Source organism: Bombyx mandarina, chromosome 06, assembly GCF_030267445.1.
Source record: "Bombyx mandarina strain Sakado chromosome 06, ASM3026744v2".
NCBI lineage: Eukaryota > Metazoa > Arthropoda > Insecta > Lepidoptera > Bombycidae > Bombyx > Bombyx mandarina.
In genome coordinates, this window is record NC_143213.1 from 10,762,844 (window position 1) to 10,775,235 (window position 12,392).

General features: G+C 36.5%; 1 protein-coding gene and 1 long non-coding RNA gene across 4 annotated transcripts in view; one reads left to right on the forward strand and one right to left on the reverse strand.

Annotated features, from left to right (window-relative positions):
* Cad99C (cadherin 99C) overlaps nucleotides 1-12,392 on the forward strand; it is a 164,883-nt gene that overhangs the window by 114,368 nt on the left and 38,123 nt on the right. For all 3 annotated transcript variants that reach the window (XM_028179074.2, XM_028179076.2, XM_028179075.2), the window contains one exon: nucleotides 11,079-11,170. In XM_028179074.2, coding sequence (XP_028034875.2) covers nucleotides 11,083-11,170 — 88 coding nt within the window. In that variant the 5' untranslated portion in view covers nucleotides 11,079-11,082. The remainder of the gene's footprint in view (nucleotides 1-11,078; nucleotides 11,171-12,392) is intronic.
* Nucleotides 1,876-12,392, reverse strand: part of LOC149502838 (uncharacterized) — a 118,784-nt gene continuing 108,267 nt past the window's right edge. Inside the window, exon 2 of the long non-coding RNA XR_016323229.1 lies at nucleotides 1,876-4,008. This is a non-coding gene — a long non-coding RNA (uncharacterized LOC149502838). The remainder of the gene's footprint in view (nucleotides 4,009-12,392) is intronic.

Here is a 12,392-nt window from a genome sequence, read left to right on the forward strand (position 1 = left end):
CCCGTGAACTTTGAAGATGGAGTCGTTACGTAAACTTATGCAAAACGAGACGAAGATGTACCTTAAACACTAACTTTATGTACACACTTTCACGTTTCTGTAAACCGCTAATGGATGTTTAGCATCATTATGCTGTACGTAATACTGACGAAGAGGAGTTGCCGGCTTCGTGATGACATTTCGTTATTATTTTATAGTTTTTGATGGGTTCTAAGGGCTTAGCTGTTTTTCATGTGCCATGAAGTTATATATGAGATGTTTGGATATAATTTCTATGTAAGATTTATTTATGTAAGATTCTGGAACGGCTGTACCAATATCGATGAAATTTTCAGAAAATCTTCAAATTAACCTAGCAGGCAATCCTGTGATGTTTGATAGCGATCCGATAATGGTTACAAAACCAAAGATCCTCTAGCAAATTAATTCGGTTTTGTCTAATACATAATGGTCTTATAAATTTCTCACAGCGTGCTGAAATCCTCGCTTTCTTGTTTTTTATATAAAATAAAGCAATTTTGTACTAAATACAATTTTAATTACTGAAATTAGATTTATTTAGGTTTAGGGCATTAATTTTCGTATTTTGTTTAAATTTAATCGTACAAGATAACCGCTGACCTTGTAGTAGAACCTCTTGTGACTGGTAGTAGTAGGTCCCCTTGTGACTGGTGTTAGGACCTCTTGGAAGTCCGCACGGGTAGGTACCATCACCCTACATATTTCAGGGTTTCGGTTTGAAGGGCCGAATGCAGCCGTTGTAACTATACTGAGATATTAGAACTCATATCTCAATGGCATTTACATTATAGATGTCTATGAGGTCCGTTAACCACTTAACCCCAAGTGGGTTGTGAGCTCAGCCACCCACCTTGCAAAAAAATAATATCCGACTACTAGTAAGTTGTTCAGCAACTAACGTGCGTAAGAACGCAGCCAATTTTAAAGCATTTAAGGCAACCCATAAAATTGTCGGTAAAACAACTATGCTATTATATTACGAAGCTATTTATTTAACAGACTGTTTCCTTGCAAGTATTTACGCAGTTTGTCGCGTGTGCGGATAGGATCGAGTTTAAGATGAGATCGTCTGATAAAGGCCCGCATGTACGATAACCCGACCTTTGGATCTAGGCATCGTATTGATTACTATCCGGTCCTATTGTGCGGCCATTTCTATAACATATTTGGATATAAATCTCTAGTTCTAAAGGTGCTAAATTGTAACGAAAAAATTGTAGTTTGCTAATAAACGGAAAACGTTTATTCTTGTTATCATCGATTGAAATCGAGCTTTATTCTCATGGCAGACAGCACGATTTCAAATAGACTGAATTGTACACCTGTCTCTAGTGAAGGATCAAGGAACTTTAATCGGGCTCCCGACGGCTTATTGCAAAAAGGTTTAAACGACTCAAGAATTCCTTTCTACTTTAGGGCGTTGTTCAGATACTTCAATTAGATCGCTCAGATAGAGCTAAATGCCAAGCTGCCTGTAAAGACTTGATTTCACGATCGACACATTAACCTCCAATATTACCGGGTTTGGCACTAAATTGGGTCATAATGCACGCTTTTATTGATGTAATGCGCAGGGAGTAAACTTTTTCAACTTTTGTAAATAATCTATTTCTATCTATTTAAAAAAATTGGTTCTTTTTATTCATTTGAGATTTGTTAATTGAAGATGAACACGGCCATAACATGTTTTTTGAATTTTATCTTGAATTAATTACGTTTATGTAACACAAAATATCGATATTACTAGCTAACCCGGCAAACGTTGTTTTGCCATTTATAGGATTTATAGGGAATTTCTAGTGTAGAAAAAAAAACTAACTTATTGTAAATGTGTAAGGATGTGGTAAATGAGTGAAAGAGGCATGTAGCGCTGTGAACGATGAGGGAATATAAAAATAACAAAACCTCATTCAATCACATAATGCGTCTTTATAACAAACAAAAAAAAATGTCCAAAAAATAAAATAAATGTTAGGGGTGGACAGCCCTTATCAGTTAGGGTATGAAAAATAGATAGTAGCCGATTCTCAGACCTACTGAGCATGCATATAAAATTTCATAAAAATCGGTCAAACCGTTTCAGAGGAATATGGTAACTAATAACTAACATTGTGACACGAGAATTTTATATAAAAATTTTAAATAAACCAACAAAAGATGATTCAATTATCTTAAAATCTAAACCCAAGATGACTCTTTGAATGGACACAGCTTCACTTATCAGCGTAAATCAAAGGGTGGATACGGAAACGTTAGGAATAAACCGAGGTAACATGTAACGGGTTCGATGCTGTGATGCAATTTTATAAAATACCGCGGCGGCTAGTCTGCTATTAAATAGAATTCCTTTCAGTTACTGGAATCATTCTTATCGACAGGCACTATAAGGTTGTTTTTCCTATGCATCACAATTCGTTTTAGCATTTTATAGTGAAATATTGTTTGAGTTAAATATTCAGTCTTACGTGTTACGTTCCAAAGAAAATTTGTGAACCTATTTTTGATCTTATTGAGTTCCATTGAAACTAAGTACACTAAGATTTCAAGATTGAATAGGATTTTTAAAAATAATCTGTGCGAATTACATAATAATGTAGGTATATATAAATCTTCGAATTGAATTAATTTCGATATTGTAAATTTCATATCTGTAAATTTAGGGTCTAAATGCGGCTTAATTCGAAATGTACACAAATATATACATTCCTCTCTATTTATATTATAATAATATGTATTATTATACTCGTATTCTGTAATTTTTGTCAATTTAATAACAACAAACCTGAATTTGTTTAGATTTTTTGTGTGCCAACTTAATCTAAAAGAATTATTCTAACGCCCGTTGTCCTATAGAAGCTATTTATTGAAAGTTTCGCGGCTTAATCTTTCTAATTAACTTAACCTAATGGGTGTATGGCTCTAATAAAGAATAAAAAAACAAAAATCTTTCTAAACGCATCGAAAACTTACGAGATCGATAACTGCGTCCGCTTAATCTTAAATGTTATTTGGCAGCGCATCTCGCGGTCGTATGAGGTCGTGCACCCGTCACATGAATGCCTTTTTAATACGCTTCTATTAGCTTCAGACGTAATATTTATGTAACGCAATGTAACGGAATCTTTGAAGTTTGAGCATGATTTTGACCCCCTTCAAAACGTCGGATTAACTCGAAATTTGGTATATTTATTAAGGACCGATGACAATTCAATATTTAACAATATTGAAATTGAAAAAAATATATTGAAAAGATTGAAATTCAACTAAAAAATGAAAAATAAATAAACGCTTTTTTTACAATAAAATCATTTTTTCTTACACTATTTTTAATTCAAATTTATTAAAATTTCTTTTCTATTTTTTAGTTGCATTTTCTTAAAAACCGTATTTTGTTAGTTTTTTTAAACTATTATTTATTTTTTAAGTATGAAACACATTATTTCATTACACTATGTACTTATTTGAGAGAGATTTATAAATTGATTACGGCCTGTTCGTTTTTCCTCTGTTATACGTAACGTATTGTACAAAAATCGAGTGCTATTATTAAACTATTGATTCATTGAATATAAGGGACATATTTTTGAATTAATGCACAAAAAAAAAAACGAATAATGACTGCACAAGCTAGCTCGTATATTCATTGGACTGTCAAAACCATTCATAAAAAATGTCTTTGCTTTTTTGTCGTCAAATCCTATGGAAGCATTTTATAACGTTGCATTATTATAGCCCTACCCGAATTCAATAAGATTCTAAGAAACGATACGCTTACATTTAAGTTTACGATGCTTCGAGATAAAGGGATATAAAGTTTAATTGGCTTTTAAAAAAAAAATAAGAGTAAGATTTATGAATTATCGCATTGCTTTTGAAATTAACACACACGTGTAATCCGTCCTAAGCTATTTCGCAAATTCACACCCACACAACGTCGGTTATGCTTGAACATTTAATATTAGAGATAATAGAGTTCATCCATACTACCTGGAGCCACCGCGATCATCTAAGAGGTATTTTTTGCCACGTACCATCCGGCTATGAAATGAGCTCCACGGTGTTTCCCGAGCGCTATGACATGTCCTTCTTCAAACGAGGCTTGTGGAGAGTATTAAGCGGTTTTCAGCGGCTTGGCTCTGCCCCTGGCATTGCTGAAGTCCATGGGCGACGGTAACCACTCACCATCAGGTGGGCCGTATGCTCGTCTGCCTACAAGGCCAATAAAAAAATTTTTTTTTTTGTCATCCATCAGTTTCATGCCTTGAAATACATATTGTAAAATGCGACTCTTAGCATTTTTACATACTAATTCATACTAATTAAACACCAGTGGTAGGACCTCGCGTGAGTCCGCACGTGTAGGTACCACCGCCCCGCCCATTTCTGCCGTGAAGCAGTAATGCATTTCGGTTTGAAGGGCGGGGCAGCCGTTGTAACTATACTGAGGTCTTAGAACTCATGTCTCAGGGTGGGTGGCGGCATTAGCGTTATAGATGTCTATTTGCTCTAATAACCACTTAACACCAGGTGGGCTGTGAGTTAGTCCACCTAACTAAGCAATACAAAAAAACCATGGCAGAGCAATTAACATAAGTTATTCGGCTTTTAAATTTAATCTAGTCACGCACTAGTAGTCTATCAATAAATCACATAATAATAATATGTATTACATAAAGTAATAGTTTGTTAAAGTTGCGTACGACCTTGAATTGCGGTAATCGAGGGATATTCTCATACAAACTTCACAATAACACTTCTTGTTTATTGCAATATTTATCGCGACACTTATTTCTCTATACCATAACCGCTTTAAGGGAGTTTGCTTCTGCGTTTGGTTCTGCTTGCGAGTCATGGCGCTCGATGCCCGACCTACCGAAGTATACGATCTTGCAGAAGCAAACGCTAGAACGTGAGATAGAGCTCTTCTTTCTCCGTATCGACCCGTTGCTGTCGAGTTGGCGGTTGGCATAGGGATCACGTCCGATTTATGACTCTAAATTTTGGATCCCCACCGTGTGCTAAACTAGGGTACCGTCGAGAGAGACCTAATAAAACTTCATGTAGTCGTCTGCCTTTAACGCTTCTTGGTAACGAGCCCCTGGGAGTGAGAGACAGACGACCGTAATTCCCAAATTACGCTGGCCTTGATCCAGTGTGGTGTTCAGGTATTCTAAGTTGACGGCATCGTTGAGGTGAACTTCGGATTGATCGTCGTTTTGGCGTTCGGTGTAGGCAGGGTGGTGAGTAGATACGCATTCTTCCCGAAACTAATCTCCTTGTCCCAGACTACCTCGGATGGGTTCTGTCCTATCTGAGATTTGGACGTAAGTGAGCGTCCGAGGGCTTTTACTCAATTTAGATCCTAGACGCTTCAAATACCGCCCCTACGCATAGACGCAAATAAGGCGATTTCCGTACACGCAAAAAAAACGCACTACCATTTCAGAGCACTTAACTTTTCACAGCTATCTGAGCATAACGGCAGCCCATTATTTGCGTTTTCTATTATTCGCTTAGCCATCTTTTATGTTTGATGAAGCTATGAACTTTCGTATGTTACAAAAAGCGGAAACGCGTTTCGTTCGTAAAGTGTTAATTTCATATAGCATTTGTCTGGAGTCGTTAAATCTCCGTGCTAATCACTGTTTGATTGAATCTCGGTTTAACATTGTGTGAGTGCATATTGTTTCGAAATACAGTAACACTACCGTGTCATTGACAGCATTATATCTTGAAATTTGCTCAAGTGTGTGTGACCGTTGTGTGTTGCCAATGATAGTATACGATAATGAGGCTTGGTCGCTGACAATGGACCTAAGAAAGCTCAAAGTCACTCAAACAGCAACGGAAACAGCTATGCTCGGAGTTTCTCTGCGAAATGGCCGCGAAAATGAATGGAGATTTGTAGAAAAACCAAGGTAACTGACAAAGCCCGAAGGATTGCGATATTGTAGTGGCAGTGGGTAGGACACATTGCTAGTAGAATAGATGGCTACTGGGGCCAAAAAGTTCTCGAGTGGCGACCGCGTACCGGAAAGCGAAACGTGGATAAGCCTCCCACGAGATGGACCCATGACTTACTGAAAGTCACGGGAAACCACTGGATGCACAAGACAAAAGCTATTATAGCGAACTTTGGGGGAGGCCTATGTCCAGCAGTGGATGTCCGTGGGCCGACATAGCCCGGTCGATGGAGGATCAGAACGGGTTATGTCGAACTCCAAGATGACTACCGACCAAGACCCATCAATGACTCCCTCCTGACGTCTCTTTCCGCCCGAGATGGAACACAAGACAGGGTACGTAGAGTGATAGTAGATAGTAGTAGAGTGATAGTACCCTGTCTTCAACCTGCCTGCGGTCAACAGTACAACTAGACGCGCAAACCTCGGCAAAAAAGTATTACAACCCGTCCTATCGAATATTCCAAGCTGAAGGGACAACCTCGTGTAATAAAAATCGTCCTAATCCTAAAACAAATTCAAATTTTCTGAATACCGATGAAACTTGTGAGCTCATAAAGCTCACAAGGTGACAGATGCAACGAAACATATCATTTATTCCGAAACCATACATCGTCATTTCCATGCAAAAGAAACATGGATCTAGCGACTGAAGAAATGAATATCACATTCAGGTCTTCAACAGTAAAAATCAAATTTAAACAAATAACAAAAAAAAGAAAAATAACGTAGATAATTCCTTGACAAATTAAATACTTAATAACCAACGCATTCAAAATTTATGTTGTATGTAGCTATGAATATTCACGGCGCGGCTTGAACCGGGAACAAAAACCGCAGAAACTATAAACAATGGTCTGTTGTACCATTACAATAGAGAATACCGTGCTAAAATTATACATTTCGCCGCTCGATTCGTGCTCAAGTCTTTTAAACTGGCCGGTATTTTGAAAGATCTTTGAAGGATCTTTATCTAAATTTTCTTTTTAAAGTGATCGCCTTTTATTTATTTTCTTTGTGTTTTCATATTTTTCCCCTGCTTATTCGTTGATAGCCTAAGGGGCTTCTTCCAACTACGCGCGGATGGGTAGGTGAGCTCACGGGCTCAATCTAAGAGAATATTTTAACAATAGCCCCAACAAGAGCAGTGCTTCGCAACTTCGTAGAATCTAACATCGGATCGGAATTCCGACCCACCGAGAATACTCAGCGAGAAACTTATCGGGTTAAAATTTCATTATACTAGATAGGTGAATGAGTTACAGAATTTGATTACCATCGCTCAGTTTGAGACCCGAAGTCAGAGCATCTGTTGTATAACAGCTATAAATCCTTTAGATTAAAACGCATACTACCAATTTCCGGTCATCGTTCTCGTCGAACCCGTCGCTTGCGACGAAGGGCTCGACGAGTAAATTAACCCTCAGACACAGCCCACTGAGTTTCTCGCCGGATCTTCTCAGTGGGTCGCGTTTCCGAGCCGGTGGTAGATTCTGCGAAGCGCGGCTCCTGCTAGGGTTCGTGCTAGCAACGTCATCAGGTTTGAACCCCGTGAGCTCACCTACTAGTTATGGCGACGCTGATATAGCCTCTTAAGGATATCAGCTTAGGTAGGAAAAAAAAAACAATTTGTAACTAATTTAAAAACAAATATACTTATGGTATAAGCCCCTGAGGCTTGGTTATGAAAAGAAACAGAGATGACAGCGAATCGAGACCGAAAATGATCTATATCCAATTCTAGACAGAGCAGCCTTAACGTAGGTTAAATCACAATTTCACTAGAATAATTTCCAATAATATCTGTAAATACAATCTAGTTTCTACGATTGTAAGTAAATCTTGCGACATATAATAGGATCATAGTAGACGGCGAACGTCCCACTAAACGTAATCTTTACTAATGCGGTTAACGGACTATTCTTTATGTCATCAAGGTTAGGTTTAATTCGATCTTAAATTGTGGCGTTCCGTACAAAACTTAGATGCGGTTAGCGTACGTATATCTTCCTGAGTAATTACGATAGGGAAAACGAAATAGTATATACATATTTAGGCAAAGAACAAATTTATAAATCCTTATAAAATTATTTTCAGTGTTTATTTAAATGATAAGATGTTTATTAACTTGTAGCCGAAGACGACCACTGTGACATTGTTTTGATTGTTAAACAAATATTATATAATAAATATTAGGGTAATAATAATAATCAGGGTAATCGCTGCGACTTTAGTTTAAAAAGGCCAAGACCAAATCGCCTGATAAGTGACGTGTTCTCTGGGTCGACTCCTAAACTTCCACATTCAAAAAGAGTCGCTTCCAAATTGAAACAAAATTTTCAGTTTGCCCTATTGTTGTAAGAATTAATTCTTGCTTGAGTGCTCATACATAATATATTGACGTTCATTAATGAACCCGATACTACTCAACTCAGACGTTGACGGCTAATTACTATCCAGCCATATTTTGTATGAAAAAGAAAACTTGTTCATTTACCACCCAACCTTCAAGATTAGAGCATTTACTATCTTCTTCGCGCCAGGAGTTGGCATGATGGTTCCTTCCCGTTCGGGTATACTACGACCTATAATTACGCACATTGATAAATTAACATTATGATTTATTTGAACATTATCTTAATCAAATTCTCTGTTGACCACATTTTGAATTACCTCCAACACAAAAGGAAAAACAGTAAACGACCAATAACTATGACTCGGTTCGAGGCAATGTTGTAGATCAAATTTAATCTTACATCGATATGATGTTCAATATTACATGATTCATCAAAAATTTTAGTTCCATCCTTCTTTGAGATATCTCAAATCAAATTTGATTGTGATGCGACAGCTATGAAGATTTTCTGATAAACGTAATGTAAGCGTGCATTTACGCGTAAGCATGTAGTCCCTGGCAACTGTCATTGAACAAGGATGCCAGTTACTAATAGGAAACTTGTTGTATTAGCTAGAGTCCTACTTACACAGGATAATGCCTCGTAAAAAGCAATAGTCATTATATCGTTTCAAGAATAGGGCTGGGCTGAATTGAAGAATACTCATTTAATGAATATGTACTTTGTAAACCATTCAAATAAAATTTTCAATAAATCCCTAATATGACTTTTATCTATATGACTTCTCCCCTTTTGCTACCAAGCGTAATTTAAGTCGTTTAGTCTCTTGTTAGCAGATTTTGTATCGTTAAAACATTAGACAACAATTGTGTTCTATCACTATGCTTCAAAACTATGATAAAATCATGTTATTATACACCACGCAATGAACTTGCGATCAGAGACTATCAGAAAATTAAAGATGTATTCATTGCAAAGAAAATGAAAACAAAATGGCATTACAAACTACAATTTAAAGTAATTTATAATGCCCGATCTGATATGCCAATGGCCATAAACATTCTTATGTAAGATCTAACAAGTAGATGGTTTACATCCGTTACTTTAATTTCTACACACCTCTAAGATTCAAACTATCATCCAGCAAAGACCGGTATCGTCATTTCGCTTCAATTTATTTATTGCTTGCACCACCCACCAGCTTTTATACGCTACTTTTAACATTTTCTTATGATTTACTATTGGATAATCTATTTTTAATGTCATTTCCAGTGTTAGATTTATAATATCTAAGGCTACGTTTGCAATGTGGTTATTTTAAACTCCATTAGAATCTCTTCTTGAACCTGTGTCCATCCAATTCTTAGTGTAGGTCTCTTCATATGCCTTTCGCAACCAGTCCTTACAAGCTATTTTGATAAGGTCATCGGTCCACCTCATTAGTTGTCTGTTCAAGTTACGACGTCCAGTACGAGGTGGAGACCACGTCCAATCCTTTTCCAAGACTTTCAATCAATTCAATTCCAGTCCAATACTTTTGTGCCCCACTGATTCTCAGTGCGATGACATGTGTGGCCGGCGCAGTTCCAATTTCTCCGAGCAATCGCTTTGGTTATATCAGTCAAACTAGTTCTTCTGCGGATTTCTGCACTGTGCGTCCTATCCCGTAAAGAAATGTCCAACATAACCGTTCGTATAATAGTTGCTAATTTTACCATTGTTAAGGGCGCTTAAGCAATGTCCTTCGTAAACTTCATGGATTACTTTACCTTTGTATTGGGCGCTGTAACTTAGATGAAATAACGTTATCTAGACTAAGACTATCATAAATTCGCTTTAAGTTCAGCTGTTGTGGTGCGAGATCCATGACTTGGGTTTTGTAATAATATTTATTATCTTTACGTTGCGTCCGCGTTCCACCAGGCCGCAATAAGGAGTCTAAGAAAATGTACAATTGGTACAAAAATGATGGATTGAGGTAATTTATTTTCATGTTCGGTTAGCAATATATCTATTCAAGATTGAGGACAATATTTTTATATTGGGTATCTTACTGAATACATACGTAATCGGATTATTTTTATGGATTCAGTTATACTAAATTGTACTAATATTTTAACTATAGGGAAATAAATAATTATAGAGACACTTAACTTTCTCTATAGTTTTGACCGTGTAAAATTTGTAATTTAGAAAGAATTAAACCTGCATTTTCCGTGGATAAAAAACAGTTTATAGGATCAGTCTAGTCTGTGAACTAAAAAGTTGTTTTGTAGACTAGTTGGTACTTAAAATCATTGTATGCCTTTTCTTACGTCGGTGATTTTATGATAAGTTTGGGTTAGGATCGTTATCTTCCAAATTCGTTCAGCTAGTTTTGCGTGATTCAGTTACATACAAAGTATCATAATTATTTATAATGTTAATGTATGTATATTTCACATAGCACTTATTACAAAGGCCATGGCAACTGTGTGCAAACAAAATACATTTTTGTTCTACACTTATGTTCCTCCTTTGTAAATAAAATATATATTTTATAATAATTAATATTACCATTAACATAATCACAGGGATTAAATAAACAAAAACATCATTTATTTTTAATATATGACGTTCTACAATTTTAAGAGACTCACGGATCATCCATAAGAATGTATAATCGATTCCAGATTAACCTGTAACGCAATCGATCCTATGAAACTGTTTAATGAATGATAAATTTTTTTTGTTACAGTGAGATGCCGCGGTGGAGTGCGCTGATCCGGCATGGACAAACATCGATATGGCTTTTCCTATGCCTGGTTTATCTGGTCATCGCCACTCCCGGTAAGAACAACATAAAGTGTGAAGAAAATTAACATTTAGGATAACCTCAAATATCGATCCTCAAAAATCCGATAAAATATCAATACGTAGTGGACATTACAACGTGTATATCATGATTCATTCGTTTGGAGACATCGAAGTTACAATTTCGCATAGTCTCTCCCACTTCATAAAGCAGAACAGGTGACAGTTTCGCTATACCAACAGGTAGAATTGTAGTACTCACGTGTGCGGGCTTCTCGCATCAATTTGGTATAATGTTCAGCGTGCTTAGTGAGATTTTTTTAACGTTCTCGATAGCGTAAAAGTGAACTCACATTTGTATGCAGTTGGAACAGCGCCTCCAGCGGCAAACGTAGGCAAACGTTCCAACTGCATACAGATTTGAGTTAACTTTTACGCTGTCGAGAACGTTAAAAACTTGTACTAAGCACACAGATTAACGTTCGTCTGGTGTAGTGGTAAGTGACATGGTCACCACACTAGGGGATCGCGGGTTCGAATCCCGCCAAGGGAAGATATTTGTATGATAAATATAAATGTCTTTTCTAGGGTTATGGATGTATATTAAATATATGTATGTGTATAATAAAAATCTTACATTTATTTCCGTTATCTGGTACCTGTAACACAAGTTCTTTACGAACTTATCACGGGACCAGTTAACGTGGCATGATTGTTAGTAAAATATTTATATTTATATTATTTATAATGATGTTGTTCGTGCCCTCTGGGTCACCTCATACGACACTCACGAAGAAGACGGGTTGTGCTACTCTAGGCTGTCATATAACAAAAATATGTTTTCATTATGAGTAAACAATTCTAACAAACTAACGGAGTGTAAACAAACAAGCAATCAGAATGAGAAACACAACTTAATCAATGTAACAATGGATTGTTTACGAGTACACAGCAATCGATTTGTTATTTTAATATGAATGAATTCATTGTTTACATTCATTATTGTCACTCGATCGTTAACAAATATTTCTTTTACTAGATTTATTTTTGTTTGTATACCTCAAAGATTTTCTTGAATGCTTGATTTGATATGTCGAGTGGTCCAAAATTCAACGTCAAACCAGACTGGCGACTAAGTCACGACATTTATCAGAAAAAAAATCGATTGCATTGATACGGTGTCTGTCATGGAAAATGAATTTTTAATCTAGTAATATGATAATTTAAAACCCATTTACTGTCCATTATGTTTATCTGA